Source organism: Canis aureus, chromosome 26 (assembly GCF_053574225.1).
Source record: "Canis aureus isolate CA01 chromosome 26, VMU_Caureus_v.1.0, whole genome shotgun sequence".
Lineage (NCBI taxonomy): Eukaryota > Metazoa > Chordata > Mammalia > Carnivora > Canidae > Canis > Canis aureus.
Window position 1 is genome coordinate 51,507,873 of NC_135636.1, and position 19,474 is coordinate 51,527,346.

Consider the following 19,474-nt stretch of genomic DNA (forward strand, 5'->3'; position numbering starts at 1 on the left):
AACCGGGAGTTCTCAACAAGGCATATCTGCCCCAGGGACACGCGGCCTTGTCCAGAGCCACATTTAGTTGTCACTCCTCGGGGTGGGGGTGCCACCAGCACCTAGTGGGCAGAAGCCAGGGATGCTGCTCAGCACCCTAAATGCCCAGGACGGTACCCCATCACGGAGAACGATCCAGTGCCAAGGTTGGTAAGTTCTGGTCTAAAAGGGAGGTCGTACAAGCTCCCTGGGGGCATTCGTGGTCTCGGTCACGCAGCCCCTTGTTGCCTTGAATCAAGAGACATTGAACCAGAATCTGGGTCCTTGTCACCATCCCATCAGGTCCCCACGGCCTGTGGCATGGCAGGTGACACGGGGCCAGGCTGCCCCCTGGTCCTTAGTAAGCAAACAATGGGGATGCCCAGGTTCGCAGCAGCCGGTCGGCCTGTGCCAGGACCTCAGGCCGCCTCCCCCGTCCTGCTCACGGGCCTCCTGTGTCCAGCGGTTTGGAGACTTGTACATGGATCAGGATGCTGTGCTGGAACTTTCACTGGCTTCTGTGGCCAAACCCCCCTCTTCTATTGGGGTAAAACACACAGCGTAAAATCTACCCTTCGTGGCATTTAGTACATGCACAATGCCATGCACCATCACGTCCACCTGGTTCCAGAACGTTCCATCATCCTGTAAGCACCCAGCCCCCACTCCCCTCCCCCAGCCCCTGGCATCCACGAACACACTTTCTTCTCTACGGATTTGCCCATTCGGGTCATTTTGTGCAAGTGGCAGGACAGGATACGTGGGCTCCTGTGTCCAGCACCACGGTTGGGAGATCCGTCCACGTTACAGCACGAATCAAAGCTTCATTCCTCTGACAGGCAAAGAATATTCCATCGTGTGGAGGGGCCGCATCTTGTTCATCCTTTCATCTGGGTCTGGACAGCGGGGCTGTGACCGCCTTCGGCCCTGGGCACAGTGCTGCTGCGAGCACTGTCTTCGGGTCTCTGGGCCGTACGCCCAGTGGAACTGCGGGGTCGCGTGGTGACCCTTTCACTTTTGAGGAGATGCCAGGCTGGCTTCCAGGTAGCCTGTGGGCCTCCCGCTGAGGTGGCCAGCGGGCGAGGGCTTCCCCGCCAAGCATGTCCCGTGAACGAGCCACTGGGGTGGGCCTGGGCTCCAGGAGCCCCAAGGAAGCACCCCCGGTGCCGACAGCCATTGGCAGGACACACTGCTGGGGGAGAGGGGCGCCTTGCTCCTGCTGCGAGGGTGGCCAGGCGCTCGGGTTTGGGGGTTGACGGCCCTGCGTCCCAGTGGCCCCGCACGACCCTCCCCCTGCATCCAGTCCTGTGGGACCAGGGGCAGAGCCCACTTTCTCTGCAGGCCTCAGCTGGGGTGGGGGAGACACGGTCCCCGGGCTGCATGGCGGGTGCAGGGGCCCTGGGGCAGTTCAGTGTGTTCAGCAAAAACCAAAGGCCCCGTGAGATGCTCGCGGGAACCTTGAGTCCTTAAGCTCATGCAGAGCAGGAGCTGCCGGCACCCTGAGCCACTCCCGTGTGTTGGCGGGATCGGCGGGCTTAGGGCACCCGCTACAGGGAGGGGGTATAAGGGTGCCTAAGGCATGAGCCCTCTCGGAATATGAATATGAATCAGGGACTCAGGCACAGGGACCCCCACTCCTAAGCGACCAGCATGTTGACCACCTGCTCCCCGAGAACATGCTTGGACGCTGGGCACCTTTGCTCTTGGATGGAGACGTCAGGGCTCCTGGGGGCCCTTCGAGCAGGAAGGACGGGGCCGCGGGGAAGTCTTGGCCACATGTTCCTCCGGGCACAGGAGGGTTTGCGTCACTCACTCTGGCCATCCCGCCCCGGGGGCCCTCAGGCTCCTCGCCGACGCTCCTGCCGAGCGCAGGTCCAGGGAACCCGTGTCTGCCAACAGGCGTGTCACCAGGGACCCTCAGTGTCTTCATCTAGGGCGGGGCTGGCACCGTCTCTCCTGGGGCTGCCGCAGGGGTCAGTGAGGTGGGGCGCGCTGAAGCGCCCAGGGCGGTCACCCGAGTGCCGCAGAGACAAGAGAAGCAGCAGCAGGTGTGGACGGCAGCGGCGCCGGGGGACGGCACCTGCTTCTCTGTCGCAGGGACTGGGGCTCTGGGGGCCAGTGGAGGGGGAAGGGGGCCTCCGTGGCCCTCTTCACCACCCGCTCCTGTGCCCTTCGGAGCACTTACGGCCTCGGGAGCTCTCCCAGGCTGGGGACACACATTAGGCACCCGCGGGGCGGGCGGGCGGGCGCACGCTCCAGGTGGTAATGAGCGTTCAGAGAGGATCCTAAAGGAGGCACCTGAGTCCAGCGACTCTCCTCCGGGCGGGGCAGTCAGGGAGGGCTGCCTGGGGCGGCGGTGGTGGTGCCGCTGGGGACCAGAAGGCTTTGAGGGGTAGGAAGGGGAGGAGCACTTGGAAGAAGGTGGAGTCCTCAGCTTTCTGGAGCCGCTGCTGTCCCCATCACGGGGACCCTCCCTCCCCGGCCCCTGCCAGGCCTCCGGGTGCAGCGCCCTTGAGTCACCCCACAGACGTGGCCACGGCCGCTGCTTTCCTCACCGTGCTGCCCAGCACCGCCCCCCGAGGACTGTGCAGCCCTCCTGCAATTGAGGATAAAGAGAAAGTGGGGTTTCAATGAAAAGGCTGAATCTTGGTGATGGATTTCTCCTAGTGACGGTAGAGACACGGCCTCGGTTTCAGGCCCACTCCCGAGTCACAGCCGTGTCTTTTAAAGGCTGGCAGTTCTCGGGGGCAGTAAAAACTCGGGGGGAGAGTCCCAGGGAAGCTGCTTCCAGCACCTCTGCTCAAATCCCTGGGTCTAGGAGGCTCCCCCTTTCTGGAAATGCCTGCCCCGTCCCAGAGCAGAGTAAGGCGCTGTGCCTGCAGCCAGGCCTGCCGCCCGCGCGTGGGCTGTGACGGCCGAGCACCGCGGGGCTGCCAGCGTGGCACAGGGGCTCCGAGTCCCTGTGCTCGTCACACGGGGGCACCCGCCAGCAGTGCGCTGCCCTCCCCGGGGCCCCGGCCCACCTGGTAACCCCCGCCACTGCCCAGCGTGGCCCCTCTCTGGGTCCCTGGAGCAAAGCAAGAGCTCAGTACTGTGTGACCATGGAAGTGGGAGGGACCAGGAACAGAGAGGGCCTGGGAGTCCCAGTACGTGCTGGGAGCATCGCTTGAGCTGCGACAAAGCACAATACTTAGCCCTCGTTAGTGACTCAGCACAGTACTGAGGAATCGTAGTACCCACTCAGTACTGACCAAACACGGTACTTAGTACTGGACAAGCACAGTACTCTACTTGGTACTGACTAAGCACCATGTAAGAAGCTGAATAATCATAGCACTCAGCCCTCAGTACTGAGGAAGCACAGTACTTAATCGTCATCAGAGTCCCGTTTCCAGGTGAGGACAAGAAAACAGGAGGACTCGCGACTTGACTTGACCGAGGTGGGGAGCTGGGGGGCCTCTCCGGTGTCCCGGGGAGCCGGGCCGGAGGAACAGGGTACGCAGAATAGGGAGGACATGTTGGTGCCAGCAGGGTCACTCCCGTGAGTGTGTGGGCAGGGCCCCCCAGCCGCAGGCAGGGAACACGCGCTAACCCGGACCCGGGCTCCTCGCCTGGAACACCAGACTGACCACCAGCGAGGTGTGATGACGAGTGTGGGGAAGCGCTCAGCCCGCAGGTTCTCGTGTCCTGTCATCCGTCCCGCTGACCCCCGACTTGATGGGACTGAGGCGGTGGCCCCGAGAAGAGCTTGGCTCCCCCGTGGCCGTGGGCTCCCGACAGACCAGGGTATTCCTCGCGGGAGTCATGGGAAGGGGCGGCCTCCCGGCTCTGGCTCCGTGCACACGACGGTGCTCGTAGTGAGGCGGGAGCGGCCCCCGAAGCCCCGGATCTGCCCCCACCTGCTCTGCTTGGAGCCGCTTCCTCTTCCAGGAGGCCCTCCAGGCACCTGCGCTTGCCCCAACGCCCCTCCCCTCCGGCCAGCTGCTGGGAGTCCCCGAGTGACCCTCTCTCCTGCGCGGATGGCCGAGCGGCACACAGAAGGCCGTCAACCACAAGAAAAGAAAAAGCTGGTGACGGCGAGGGCGGTGTAGACAGCTGAGCAGGTGTGGCCAGCAGCGCTGGTGATGCTCAGACCCCCGCGGGCCCCCGCCCTCGCCTCCTGCGCTGGGTCTCGCCAACGGTGCACAGACGCCCCCACGGAGGTCAGACCAGGCCACAGGGGAGACGCCCGCCCCCGCCCTGGACCGGCCCACTAAAACCAGCCCCCTTGTCCCGAGGCTGGGCTCCCTCCGCTGCAGGTCACACGCCACGACCACGCCCCCCCGCCCCCCCTGTGGGATGAGGTGAGCCAGACCCCGGCTGACACCACGTCTCTCTTCGCTCTTGCCCCTTCTCCTCTTCCCAGTCATCGCTACATAAGCATCCTTGTCTCGGTCTCCGCCATAGGGAACCCCGCGCGGACACCAGGATCGAGAGGTCAGGCTCGAGGAGGAGGTACCGTAGGCTAAGGCCCGAGCCCCCCGGGGACCTCACCTCTGCTTAGCACTTACCTGCCCGGGGCTAAGGGGTCAGATGGAGTCTTGACCCTAAGGCCTCAGGGAACCATCCAGCTTCTAAAGCAGGAAGAGCAGGCCGGGAGGCTCCCGGGCGGCCAAGGGCTGGAGGGAAGGCAGGCCAACCGGTGGCCCCCAGCGGCCTGACAGGGAGATGGCACCGTAGTGGAGGGGCCCCCATCACATCTCCCACCCCGACTCATTCTTGATTCCGATCCACGTTGGAGGGGGCGCCTGGGTGGCTCACTGGGTTGGCGTCCGACTCTCCGACTCTTGGTTTCGGCTCGGGTCATGATCTCAGGGCTGTGGGATGGAGCCCCAGGTCGGGTCGGGCCCTGTGCTCGGTGGGGAGTCTGCAGGAGACCCTCTGCCTCTGCCTCTGCCCTCCCCCTGACTCGTGCTCATGCTCTCTCCACCTCTCTCTTTCTCTCTAAAATAAGTAAGTTTTTAAAAATTCTTAAAAAAAAAAAAAAAAAGATCCACGTTTAGGAAAGAGAAGCTGATTGTCCCACCTGGCCGGTGGGCCTGCCTGTTGGCTGGGGGGAGGGCAGGGCGTGTTGACCGTCCCCCTGAGACCGCACACGCACGATGGGGAACGATGACCCCCCAGAGGACGCCAGGCCTCTGTTACCAGAAGAGGCAGGAGGGGACCCCGCGTCGCCCCATTGCTAGCAGTACTATCTTCTCTAACGCGAATTAAGTAGCTACCTGTCTTTATTAATTTGGTGCAACCTGGAGGGCATTTTTGAGAAGCATCTAATTCACTCTTCCCCACCAGGCGAATTTTGTAAGAACATATTCATGGCTTTCATTAGCATTCGTATGGCTTTGAGGATTCTTTTCGTGATTTGTAAAACTCAAAGTAATTGTGAATGGTAATGTGTAATAGTGTCGATGCCACACAACAAATGCCTTTTCCTATCACAGTCTGGGTTTTTCTGTTCATTACAAGAACCTAATTGAAAATAATTGAAGGCTGGATTTTATCACACATGAAAATACTCGATAAAATGCAAGAAAGGCAAACAGCTTCGAGCCTCGTGATGTTGGGGAGTCAAGGAAGAGTCGAGGGAAGGGAGGATCCCTTACTTGCCTGCGCCCCAAGTTGGTCCTGTTAATCTGATGAGGAGAGTTTGATCATGGCCAGGCCCGGCATCCTCCCCAGCGCGGCGGCCGAGGGCTCTGGTTAGACGCGGCGGGAGCTGCTTGCAAGAGCAGCCCAAGGGAAGCTCTCCGCCCAGATTCCCCCGCCCAGACTCCCCCGCGCCTTCCAGAGTCCCCGCACCCCGAGGCGGCAGCCAGGAGCGTGGCACCGGTGTCCCGGAGATGTCCGGGCGGGCCCCGCGTCCTCGGCGTCCCCAGCTGCGTTCAGAGCCTCCTCAGGAAGGCCCGTGACTCCATCTCCGTCCCCAGTTCCTTGTGGAGCTTTGTCCAACCCCTTGGCCCCTCGGGTCCTCCGTGCCCGGTAGGGAGAACGGACGGACAAGGTGGTCTGGTGGGCCCGACATTGTGGGATCCCCCTTTGGTGACCCCCGGGAAGCTCTGGGATGGGGAGGAAGTTCCTTCAGAGCTGACGGGGAGGCTTCGCGGGCAGAAGGAGGGTAGGAGGAAGCCCTCGTCTGGGCAGAGGCCCAAGAGGAACACAGTCGGGACTGGGTTGAGGACGGGCCATCCCACTGCCAGCCCCATCCTGCCACCCCAATGGGGCACGGGGGGAGCATGCCCTGCTGTGTGCCAGCCCCTGCAAGGGCAGGACAGGGGCCAGCAGGGCTTCCTGGGGAAAGGGGCACCCCCCTTCTCTCTGGGCTCCACTCTGGGGGAGGTGGGGGGTGACCAGACCTTGCTGCTCTGCCTGGCTCCCCTCCCTCTCTCATTTCTCTGCTCTTTTTCCTTCCTCTCTCATCCAGCTGTGAAGCCTCCAGGTGGACCTCTCTCTCTCCCTCTCCCTCTCTCCCTCCCTCCCCCTCTCTCCCTCCCTCCTCCTCTCCCGCCCCCCAGCAACCTTGCACTGCCCCCGCACCCCTCCCTGATGCCCCCTCAGGCCTCACTCCCCACACCTCTCTGCACGCTTCCTTCCTCATCCTCTGGGCTCAGAAAAGCCGGTTCCTCTAGGAAGCCCTTCCTGCCACCGCCCACCTGCCACGGCCTTGGTCTTCCTTACGGCCCCTGGCGGTGACCCTGGCCACCTGTGTGCCCATCCCTCTGCCCCCTGCCTCCAGGCAGTATGCCCTGGTGTCCTGTGCTCATGCAGGGTTCAGTGAGCATCACTGTGTGCGTGGTGCCAGGTGCGCACGCTGTCCCGGGAGACAGAGCCTGTCCTGTTTGTGTTCCTCAGGCCAGGCCGGGGAAGAGTGCTGACCGCCCTTAGTGCTCACCTGGGCAGGGGGGCAGGGAGGGGAGGAGGAGGGGGGAGGAGGGAGAGGAGGGAGAGGAGGGAGGGGGAGCATTCACAGGAAGCAGACAGGACAGTAGACACATAAAGCCTGAGGTGACCCTGATTCTCTGTCGCCTGAAAATCAAGAAGCCCCAGCAGTCAGAGCTGGGGCTCCGCTGCGGCCACATGGGGGCTACAGATGCATCTAGTGAAACAGTTCTCCTACCCCTGGACTCTACTCTGGTGGGAGTCAAGTTTTTAAAAGACAGTGGCCTCTCCTGGGTGCCTGCAGCCGAGGCCGAGCGCAGATCCGCCTGCGTCCCGCGTGGTCCGGGGCCGGGGGGCGGGTGCGCAGCTGCTGTCATGACTCAAGCATCTGAGGCGGGGAGGAGTGAGGACCACTGCAGTCAGAAGTCCCAACAGGTAACGAAAACGAGGGTGTGCAATCTGTTTCCCTGGGAAAGTCTCCAGGTTTAATCCCAATTGAGGAGAAAGAGCTGGAACACTTCACTGAAGATTTACATCCTCACGGAAGAGCTTCATCCTAAGGACTTGGAAGCAGCTTCGAAATGTTAGGGCAGGAGCGCCGGGGAGGCCACGTAACGGCCCAGCGAAGCCCTGAGGGCATGGAACCGGCACCTTCCAGGACGCCGGGAGCCAGAGGGGAGAGGAGATCCAGCCGTGTGTGTGTGTGTGTGTGTGTGTGAGTGTGTGTGTGTGTGTGCAGGTGTGTCCATGTGTGCATGCATGTCTGTGTGTGCATGCTTGCAAGTGTGCGTGCGTGTGTCCAAGGTGTGAGTCTTCGTGTGTAGGTGGTGGGTGCGTGCATGTGTGCAAGGTGTGCAAGGTGTGCGTGCCCCTAACCGTACGAGGCAGCGGACGAGACCAAACATTCCATGTGAAACTTGCCCCACGTCATCCCCCTGGAGCCTCTTTTCCCTACTCCTGCTCCAACAATCTTTATCACAATTTTTCTCTGTGGACTTAAGAGGGCATCGCTTCTCTCGGTGCCCGGGGTCCCGCAGGCACGCGCCGAGGGAGGGCAGGGCAGTGTCCACGGCGCGGTGAGGGTGATGTTGGGGGGCCTCGGGCCAGCCGGGGGGCAGGGCCCGGGGCCGCAGCCGGGAGCCCCGAGTCCTCCCCGCAGCGGGCGCCCTCATCTCCTGGCGTGGGGCCTTCCCTGCTGGGGTCTGGCCGTGATTCTCTCCCCTTCGATGCTCCGGGAATAAACCTCCAAGGTGTTTGCGATTCACAACCACACGCAGCGACTTTTCTCGGTTTCAAGTTCATTTGCGATTAGGCAAATACCTCGTCCTTGGGGAAGCCTCTGCCAGAAGCCTTGTCTCGTCCAGCCTTTCCTAAGGACGCGGGCCGGCCTTCCGGGCACGAGCCCCCGGGTGAACACCAGCGCCCGGCGCTGTAAGTTACTTTAATGCAGGCGTCACTTTAAACTAACCTTTTACCATCTGTTCTGTCCTTTAATAACAAATGCAAAAGAGCATAACTCTCCGTGGTGTCGTAAAAGTGAGGTGGGTGATGGAGATGCCTGTCTGTGTTCTTTATTCATGGCCCTATCATATGCTGCTGTGATGTTTTTCTCATTTTCCAGACACAAATCACGGGGAAACTGCTCTCCCCCGATCTGGTGAATTCATTTGTACAGTATTTCTTCTTAATGTGGGAACCCGTGGGGGAGCTCAGAGCATCCCGAGCCGGCGCGAGCCCCGGACGCGCCCGCAGAGTGGCACGTGGGGGATTCGGCAGAGGCACCCAGTGGTCAAAATGTAATGAGATTTCTTTGCAAAAAAAATAAAACCTCTTTAAATATGAGGCGGGTTCTTTTCAGTGGTTTTATAATTAAATTTCCCCGTGAAGGGTGGGCTGTGCCCCCGGCTGCTGCAGCCCCCGCCTCGACTGCTGCCCCCCACCGGGGACCTGCTCAGTCCAGCGCAGCCCAGCCCCTCGGCCGCGGCCTGGTGCGTCCTCGAGTGCCGAGCTCACCGCCCTCTCTAGAACCTTCCTCGCTCCCAGAGGCAGCCGGTGCTTCAAGGGCAGCTAGCCTCGAGTTTTTGACAGTAATCGGGCAGCTCCCGTCTCCGCCACCGGGTCTTACCTGCTGCACTGGGTTCCCCACACCCCGAGCAGGAGCGCAGGTGCAGGTGGCAGGAGGGGGCTCCCTCTCGGGGACCCAGATTGGTCGCCGCTGCCCCACCTCCCCAGCGGCCACAAACTCCCGTGGGGAGAAGAGGCAGTGCTCAGCCACGGACCACGAAGGGCTGCCCTCCTGTGAACCACAGGGATGGAGCCAGGTGGCCGGAAGGAGCACCTGCCCTCGGACGCTCAGATGGGGCTGTTGTGCCTGAAGGACGCCTCCTGATGGGCAGCCGAGGGACGGCTGATGAGGACGGGGTGGACTCCGGCCCTGGGGCGCCCGGCCCGGGACCCAGCGTGTCATCGCCTGCAGGAGGCCGGGGCGGCCAGCTTGGCGGGACGTGTGCCCTCAGCCCCAGCCCCTGCCATTCTTTCAGTGGCCTTGCAGGTGACCCTGCTGGGGGTGTGCTGCTCAGGGCAGAGCCAGGGAGAGCCGGGAGGTGGGAGATGGGAGCAGAGGTGGTCCTCGCCACCTGGGGGAGGAGCAGGTGGGGAGGGGGAGGGGGATGGCATGCGGTGGGGGTGGGGAAGGGGGTGCATCTCCAAAGCATCACCCAAGACGTCCACTCAACATGTGTCACCTACGTGGGTACAAAAAAACACTTGTTGTGATGAGAACTTCGGGGACGTGCGGTCAGCAGGTTGCAGAGAGCAGTGGGGGGGGGGAGCTGCCGTCACTGTGCTGTCCGGCTCGTCCCGTGACCCACTTAATGCAGACTGGGATGTGTGCCCCGTGGGCCGCCCCCACTCGGGGTGCCCGCCCCGCACCTCCAGTCCTCCATGCCATGAGCTCGGGGTGGGGGGCGGCAGGGGGAGGGGGTCTTCATTCAGTTTTCACTGCGGTCTCGTAATAAAACGTCCCGGCCAGCCCTGCTCTGTAGAACTGGAGCCTTTCACCGCCATCCTCTGCCTTATAAAACGTGGTCATGGCTCCGGGGCTTGATTGACAAAAAAAAGCTGTTGACCCCTGAAGGATGCAGGGTCGTCTGAGCCCGACCCGGGCACAGCCAGAAATCCGCATACTGACTTCTGACTCCCCAAAAACCTAAGTGCCAGCCGCCCAGTCGAGCAGAAGCCTTACCGGCAAGGTAAACAGGCGGCGAGCACTTAGCGCGTGTGCTACGTGTTTCACGTACTGTTTGTACGCTCGCCGCAAGGTCACCTGGAGAAGGGACGGTGGCGTCACGGACGCCACAAGGCAGCGGAAACGCGCTGCGGGCCCGGGCCGTCCTCATCGAGCCATCCTCGTAGAAGTGGACCAGCGCGGCCCAGAGCCGCGACCAAGAGTCAGCCGTGTTCAACGCCGAGTTCCAGTCTGTTCTCTTGGCCTTCCCAACCGCCCTCTGCAGTTCATTATCCCACGGCCCAGAGAAGCCGGTTACCTTCCGCTCCCGTCGGGCGCCCCTCATCGCTAGAGCTCTCGCTTCCTCCAGGCGGAAGGGGCGCATCCTATTTTTATTTTCTGCATTTTCCGTTGAAGTCGAGTTCACGTGCAGAATTACACTAACCGCAGGCGTGCACCGCACACCTGGACGCCGGGTGACTCGGCAACTATCTGCCTTACGGAGTGCTGCCCACAAGGAGTGCCGTCGCCAACTGTCGCCACGCCGTACGCCTTAGTTTTAGTTCTGCCAGTGTCCCTTCTGGCCCCCCGGCCCCCTGGGCCCTGCAGCGCGCGGGGCTGTGCGCCACCCCTGCCCTCCCACAGTCCGACCTCGCTCACGGACTCGATGCGGGAGCCACGGAAACGTTATGTCTTTTCAGCGACGCCCAGCTTCTCTGTGAAAACACCTCTGCCATCCCGACGACAGGCTTCAGGGTGAAACCCGGGCCTCTCTGCCCCAGCCCCGCCTGGACGTCCTCCCCTCAGGGACCGGATCCTGTCCTCTGGTGCCTCCATCGAAGGAGCGAGAAGACAGGGACACAGATGAAGACTCGGGGTGTCAGCGTGCTGCGTCCCCACCTTTCTTCCCTCTGGACTCTGCAGCGGCCGCTCCGCGTCCCTCCTTCCTCGTTCCCCACGCGATGGTGGACGCGAGGAGCGTCTGCGTCAGGGCCCGGGCCACCTCGCACCGCGTTCCCTGCCTTCCTCTGCGGTGCTGTCGGTCTCCGCCCCGTGTCCCTCGCTCCTGGCACAGATTTGAACTTGGAATACCGTGTCTCGTCTTTCCCCATGACCTCGCGGGCCCCGGGAAGTGTGGTTGGTGGCATCCGTAACTCCTGCCCACCGACTGCCCTGCCGGTTCCCAAAGCGGACAAGGCATTAGCTGTGCTCCCAGAGCGCCTCGGGCGGGCCCGGGGCCAGGACATCAGGGGCTGGATGAGGGTACGTTTAAGACGCGTGGCCCCTGCTCCCCGCTGCAGGCTGACGCTCCTCTCCTTTCGCTCCTCCTTCCAGATCCGCTCCGACAAAGACAACGACATCCCCATCCGCTACAGCATCACGGGCGTGGGCGCCGACCAGCCCCCCATGGAGGTCTTCAGCATCGACTCCATGTCCGGCCGGATGTACGTCACTCGGCCCATGGACCGGGAGGAGCGAGCCTCCTACCACGTGAGTACCTCGGGCCCTGGGCTCCTACCTTGGGGGGAACGCGGGCACCAGCCTGTACCGGAATTACCCACGTGGCTGGCACCTCCTGGGGCTTCTCACTCGGTGCACTCAGGGCGGGCGCAAGAGTTCGCACCTCTCACACGGTCCCGGGCCAGCACGGTCTGGGGCCACGCTGGAAGGACGCCTGGTCTAGAAGAAGCCCTGGTCCACGTGTGCTCCGAGAGCTGGTTAGTCCTGTGGGGGAGATTCCCGTGGCCGCCGGGCACACTCGGGCCCTATCAGCACCCCCATCCTCCCCAGCCCTGGGGTAACGCTCCTACAGCAGCTCCATCTCAGAGCTGGGCCTGCAGAGAGAAACTCAGGTAAAAATCTAGGGGCACCTCGACGGCTCAGTGGCTGAGCGTCTGCCTTCAGCCCAGTGCATGACCCCAGGGTCCCGGGATCAAGTCCCGCATCAGGCTCCCTGCATGGAGCCTACATCTCCCTCTGCCTGTGTCTCTGTCTCTCTCTCTCTGTGTCTCTCATGAATAAATACAATCTTAAAAAAAAAAAAAAAAAAAGTAAAAATCCAGGTTGCAGATCAGCACCCGGAGGCTCCTGGCTGCTCCCCTGCCGGGGCTCCCTGATGTGGCGGCTCGGGGGAGAGGGATCCCGGAGCTCAGGTGGAGGCGGCAGGTGTCTTCCACCCTCACGGCCAGTCCCTCGTCCAGACCCTGCCTCCTCGTCTGCTGGATGCAGGTTTGCACCAGCTGGAGGCAGCACGAGCCCAAGGCAGAGGTGAGGACCACAGCCTCCTCACCAGGCGGGGGGACTCGGGGATTAACCTGCGTGAAGCATGGAGAACAGGGCCCAGCGCACAGTGGGGCCAGAGTGCATGTTTGTAGTTGTCATCGTGATACCCGAACACCCAGGCATCAGCTGTAGTCTGGAAGTGAGCCATCATCTGAGAGGATCAGATTCTCAGCTTCTTGCCCCAATGCGACTGCCATCAGCCAAATCTCACTTGGCTTCAGCCCACCGCGCTGACTGGCCCAACACGGCTGCTGCTGTCTGGTCATCTGCGCGGGGCCCATTATGTACGGGTCCTGGCAGGAGGGCTCCGCGTGGTATCCGCGTGGCCATACCACCTCCCAGGGCCAAGAACAGAGCCTGGGCCTCAGGGCGTGTGCACCAACCAACTACAGAGGGAGGGAGCTGGTGGGAGAGGATGACTCTGTCGTTGACAACTGGTGGCCTCCCCTGAGGGACCCCTGACACCCCACCAGAGGCTGGGTGCTAGGCTGACTGGACCTGGGGAACTCTGGGTTAGGAGGCTGGTCCACCCTCTCTTAGTCACAAGGGTTTCCTGTCTCAGACTGGTTGCCCAAGTCCCGAGTGGGTTCAGCTGCACAGAGGCTAATTGACATGGATGAGGAGCTCCAGCCCTATGGTTTTCTCCAAGGAGTAGCGACACGGGTGTGGAATCAAAGTCAGGCTCACAGCTCCAGAAATCCCCAGTTCACTAGTCCCAGACATCCCTCTACAGAGCAGCTTCTAGGAGAAACTATGACTCATTCACCCAGACTCTTCCCTCTTGTGTATCCCACTTCATCCCTCATCCATCCATCCATCCATCCATCCATCCATCCATCCATCCATTCTTCCATCCATGCCTTCCTTCATCCTTGCATTCTTCCATCTGTCTATGCCTCATCCATCTACTCATCCATATGTTCATCCATCATCCATCCATCCATCCATCCATCCATCCCATCCATACATCTGCCCATCCATCCATTGATCCATCCATCCATCCATCTGTGCATCCATCCATCTACTCATCCCTCCATCCATCCCTCCCTCCATCCATCCCTCATCCATCTGCTCATCATCCCTCCATCCCTGCATCCCTCCATCCATCCCTCCATCCATTCTGTCCACACATCTGCCCATCCATCCATCTACCCACCCACTCATTCATCCATCCATCCATTCTTCCACCCATGCCTTCCTTCATCCATCCATCCATCCATCCATTCTTCCATCTATCTACTCATCCATCCATCCACCCATCCATTTCTCCATCCATCCATCCCTTCCTTCATCCATGCATTCCTCCATCTATCTATGCCTCCATCCATCTACTCATCCATTTGTCCATCCATCATCCATCCATCTATCCATCCATCCATCCATCCATCCATCCATTACATCCACACATCTGCCCATCCATCCATTGATCCATCCATTCAACCCTTCCTTCATCTATCCATTCCTCCATCCATCTATGCATCCATCCATCTACTCATCTCTCTGTCCATCCCTCCCTCCATCCATCCCTTATCCATCTGCTCATCATCCATCCATCCCTCCATCCATCCCTCCATCCATCCATTGCGTCCACACATCTGCCCATCCATCCATCTACCCATCCACTCATCCATCCATCCACTGATCCAGGGAACATTTCCCAAGCACCCAGTATGTGTCAGGCCCTGTGCTCGGCAGGAGGCCTGCAATGACAACATGAGTAAACACAGCCCCACTCAGGGAGAGCTTACCCTGTGGTGGGATTAAGAGGCATCAAAGCCTTTTGTTCTGAAGCCCCTAAGAAAGGCTGTGTCCCCAGATTCTTCAGACCACAGGCCTTGAGAACAGTGGATGTGGGCACTGACGTGCGTCTGCGTCCTGCCCCAGAGACGCCGCTGGAAATGGGCATGTGGGTGCTGTCCTGGCTGCCCCTCAAACGGTGGGGGCCAGGGTCAGAGAGAAGGGATATAAGGGAAATGGATGGTCTTGTTAGCTGGTTGGAAAAAGAGCTTCCTCCCTTGGATGCCTGAGTATCTGAAAGAAAATCATCGTATCTTTTCTGAGCCAGACTGATGATTTTGTTCACGGCCCAGGGAATGTGGAGGAAAACACGCAGACATAGGCCCCAGAAGCAGGTGGCACTGACACTCAGGCACACTTGGCCGCTGGCTTCTGGGCAGGCAATTTCAGGGGTGCCTTCCCCCCTTGGAAGGGGCTCCCCGGCCTCCTCTGAGGCACTGGGGAAATGAGGTGTGGTTGTTCCCAGAGCAAACCCTTGCTCGGGGCCAGACACTGGGGATGCACCGTCCCTCCCCCTGCCCCTCCTCCCCTGTCCTGCCTCCTTGCCCCTCTGCCTCCTCCCTGCCCCTCCTCCTCCTCCCTCCCTCTCCTCCTCCCCCTCCTCCTCTCCATCCTCCTCCCCCTTTTCCCCTACCCCTACTCCCTGTTCCTCTCCCTCCTCCTCCCCCTCCCCCTCCTCCTCCTCCCCTCCCCCTTCTTCCCCTCTCTGCCTCTCCCCCTCCTCCCTGCCTCTCCTCCTCTTCCTCCTCCCCTTCCTCCTCCTCCCTGCTGTCTGTCTACCCTGCATTTGTGTCCTGGAGTCTAAAGGGAGCAAATGTTTCCAGAAGAGAAGGAAGGGGTGCTGCTCCCTGGCCGCACAGCCCACCTGCTCGGGTGCCCCTGTGCCGTTTGTCCCTGGTTAGCCCGTGACCTGCAGAGCCTCCTCCACCGTGGAGAGCTTTGTGTCCAGACGGCCCCACAGGGAGGCCACTTGCTGATGATCATGTTCACCTCGTTTGAGATTAGACAGATTTGTCGTTAATTACCGCGGCCGCTTAGAGCCGTCCTCCTGGGCCGAGGAGCGCAGCCTCTGCCTCTCCGGGGCCCTGACAGCGGGGCTGGCCCGGCTCCTGTTGGACGTGCGCTGGAGTGCCAGGCCGGGCTTGGCGGCTTGGGACGGGGCGCTCTCGGGCCGGCACCGCTCCTGCCTTCCCTGGGGCTCCAGCGACCCCTGCCGTCCCTGCAGGTGTCTTCTCTGGCTTCCAGACTGGGAGGCTGCCCCGCAGGCCGGTGAGCCTGGCGGGGAGAGGCCGCCCCGGGGAGGCCCCGCTCAGCCCAACGTCCAGGCCGCCTACGGCTTCCGGCTGTGGGTGCAAGGTGAAGTGGGAGCCCCCATCTGGGCCAAGGATTGCGGGGCCGTCCAGGCCCCGGTGCACACAGCCCCAGAGCCACTGCACGCCAACGGCCACTCCTGGAGGCTCCCGGCTCCTGGGCCCCCCGAGATGGCGGCTCGGTGTTGACGGCACCTCACCCCCCGCCCACCTTCGTGCTGACACCCCAGGCCCAGCGCTGGGACAGCAGGAGCCCGGCTTTGGGGAGTGGAGGTGGAGCGCCTCCCACGTGAGCCACACGGCGGCAGGTCGCTGAACCAACAAGCCAGCCGCACGGTGCTCCGGCAGCCAGAGACGCGCCCTCCCCACCGGCGGCGGGCTCCCACCCGGCGGCACGGGCCGTCCACTCACGTCTGCGGCGCCGCTGGGGACGGAGAGGCAGCTCCCGGGTCGGCCCCCACTGCGGCAAGACTCTGAGACGGACAAAGGGACAGAGACAGCGCCAGAGAGAGAATCACAGGGAGATGAGACGGAGCAGAGACACGGCAGAGAGCGCGGCGGCCGTGGGGGCGGGGAGGCACGGCCCCGGGGGGGGGGGGCAGACGGGGGTGCGTGTCCCTCGGGTTCTCACGGTGGCCAAGCCGGCGGGGAAGCGGCCCCTCCTGGGCACCGCAGTGTGCAGCCTGGGCAGCCGTGCCCGCGGGTGCGTGAGGCGGGGCGTCGGGCCTGCGCGCTGGGCTCTCGGCCAAGCCGGCCTCGGAGGACGCGGCCCTTGCACCTGCGGACCGCAGCCCACCCGACGGCGCCCACGCAGGGGGGGGGGCGGGCAGGCTCTCCTTGCATCCGCTTTCGTTGCTTTGGAAACCCTGAGCTCACAGGCAGACCTGCCTTTGGTGTTTCCGGCTAATGGTCCCTCCTCGGCATTTCTCACCGGACTCGGCGCTGGAGGTGCCGGCTCCCCGGGAACCGTGTGGCCTGGCCTCCTGCCGCGCCCAAGCTGCTGGTGCCACCGCCCAGCAGAGACTCAGGGCCCTGGGGTGACCTGCCGCCCACTCACGGCTCGGCCCGGAGGACACGAAGGAGCGTCTGACAGCCGAGGCCACGCCAGGGAGCGAGTGTCGCCTGCCACCTTGCTCAAGGCGGGATGTCGACCCACCAAGTGCCGAGGCGGCAGCTGACGTCGTGCAGAGGAGCCCAGGCCGTGCACCGCGCACACGCACCCCCCCCCCCCGTCCATTCCGTGTGTCTGACGTGGCTCCGAAGCCTCGCCCCGCCCGGCTCTGCCCAGGAGACGCGCGGCATCTGCAGCCGGATGGCTCTGCAACAGGCCCCCTCGGAAAAGCCAGGGCTCGGGCCGCAGTCCCCGGGGATCCGGGGTCACATGCTGCCCCAGAGGGGAGGCCCCGGTCCTCCCCAACCACCTCTGTCCCCTGCAGGCGCCGGCCCCTCCTCACCCAAGCCGGCCAGGGAGGAAGCAGAGAACATCAAGGGGACACTGTCCACCTGTCCCTGCACACTCGGCTCGCGTCTGGGCCTCTGGGTGACGTGCTCATCTTGACACTTGGCCCACGTTCTCTTGTTCTCCCACGACGTCCTGAGGTTCCCTCCTGGGAGATGGGAAATCCAGCCACGTATTGCGTGTCTCCTGCTCGTCATAAACCAGCAAATGAGCTCTGCAGGGCTGCCCCCTCCACCTCCTCGGGCCCACCTCAGAGTGAGGCATGTCTCCCGGAGCCACCGCCGGCTGCGGCCTGCAGAGCATCACCCCTAGCCCCTCCCCACCCCCCTGGAGTGACAAGTCAGCAGGAAACCATGGGACCCAGATCAGAGGAGCCACCAGTGCCATTTGCCGAATTCTGGATTGAAAGCTCATGTTCGGTTCTCCAGCTCGGGACCCCCAGGGCTGGGAAGCCCCTCCAGGCGGGCCTCACCCTCCTCGTAAGACTCCAGCACGACCCCGTCTCAGGATGTGCACCTCACAGGACGCCCACCAGAGCCTTTGGGGTGGCAGTGCCAGCCCCCAGGCATGCAAGCTGTCTACACTGCAGAACAAGCCAGCACAAACCTACTGGCTTAAAATAACACCCATTTCCTGGCTCGCATTCTGGAGGTCAGAAGCCGGTGGGCTCTGCCTCAGGGTCTCACAAGGTGGAAGTCGAGGTGATGCCTACCTGGGTTGTCGGTCCTGCTCGTCGAGGTTGTGGCAGGTCAGATCCCCACCTCCTCACTGTGTGGACCGGGGCCCCGCTCACCCCTAAGGACGCCTGCAGGCCTCGGCACGTGGCCCCCTCCACTTTCAAGCCAGCAGCCGAGCACTGAACTTGCCTTCGCTTCGAGGCTCTGACGCCCGCCGGCCGCCGGCTCCTACCCAGACGTTCCCCCTTCTACAGGTCAGCCCTGCCACGGGATGCGGCCTGCTCTCAGAGCGACCCCCCATTGCACCCACATCTGGGGATCCACCCCCCGCAGCCTCAGGCGCCTCAGACCCATCTCCCTGCTGAGAGCAAACTGATGAGCTGTGGACACCGTCACCCTGGGACAAACGCACAAAATGAAGACTGGCCCTGTTTGCTTTGCAGGATGATTCTCTAGAAGGTTCTTTTGAGGGTTCCATAAACAAGACCTGCTACTGAGTCCTGCCACTACTCTCATCTCGGGCAAACCTCCTCATCTCCCTGAGTCTCGCTCCCCATCTGTCAAACAGAGGTCAGGACAGGACTGGTCTCTCGGGTCCTAGTGAAAGCTGAGGCGGGTCACGCAGGCGGGCTTGGGGCCCTTGCCCAGCCCTGAGCAGCCGCTTGCTCGGTGCCGGCGACGGCAGGAAGGCTCTGGCGCCCGCAGGTGCGTCCAGGGCCCGCGTGGAGTGTTCCACGGCCCGTGCTCCAGGAGGAGGCCAGCGGCCTGCAGTTAAAACACGGAGCACAGCGAGCCCCCACGAGGCGGCAGGTGCACCCCGGTTCCTCCCCCTCCGGCCCCCACAGGGACCCGACCCCCGGCCCCCAGCCCATGCGTTCGTGCTCCACCGTCTCCGTCCCATGGTGAGAAGGGACAACTGTCCTGCTCACGGCATCACAGGGCAGGAACTTCCCTTCTCATGAGCTGCTCAGGTTGGCAGGTAGCAGAAGGCGCCATCGGATGACGGGACCCCCCAGGCCCACAGCGCAGGCCCAGCCCAAGGCAGATGGCAGGGGCGGGCCTTACAGACTCCCCACAGAAGCCACAAATGTCACAAAAAGTGTGGGGGTGCAGTGGGGTGAGGCAGGAGGACCCCCGGCCCTCACCCCCTCACCGCCAGGCTGCCGCTGCCACTACGGACCACGCCAAAGCCAGTTGTGCCTTAGAAGACTCTACCTGTCATCGCAGCTCAAGGACCTGGATTCAGCGGCTCCTCGACCTCGACTCGGCACGCGGCCACCTGGCTGCATTTGACACGGTGAGGGGTCACCTGGCTGCCGCCGGAGGAGCGTCCCTGCAGGACGGGGCACAGGGCTCGGCCTAAACCACAAGCGGCGCCTCACGACCCTTCCATGCAGTGCTCGGAGCCGAGGCACCAAGTGCGCCGTCACGTGTGGCCCCACGGGCTGCGGCCCCAGGACTCGGGCCTGACCTGCATCTGTGCAACAATACAGGCCACCTCCCGGCAGACACCAGCCTCCAGCTGCTCCTTACACCCCCCATGTTAAGGGTACGATTCCGCTGTCAGGACCAAACCCAAGCCGCGGGGCTGGAGAGGACCGCGTGGCTGCCCAGCCTGGAGACACGTCGCACCCACAGGCCTCAAGCGCTTGGCATGGCGCCGTCCTGTCGCAGAGACATGGAGCTGCCGTGTGAACGGCTCACAGGGACGGGTGTCGGCAGACAGCGGCGCAGCAGTCCCAGCCCTGGTGGGGGACCTCGCAGAGCGCCTCACCCCGTTCTCCCCGCA

General features: G+C 62.6%; 1 protein-coding gene across 4 annotated transcripts in view; it reads left to right on the top strand.

The window, feature by feature from the left end:
- Positions 1–19,474, top strand: part of CDH4 (cadherin 4) — a 508,943-nt gene that overhangs the window by 444,663 nt on the left and 44,806 nt on the right. For all 4 annotated transcript variants that reach the window (XM_077873791.1, XM_077873793.1, XM_077873792.1 and 1 more), the window contains one exon: positions 11,495–11,650. In XM_077873791.1, coding sequence (XP_077729917.1) covers positions 11,495–11,650 — 156 coding nt within the window. The remainder of the gene's footprint in view (positions 1–11,494; positions 11,651–19,474) is intronic.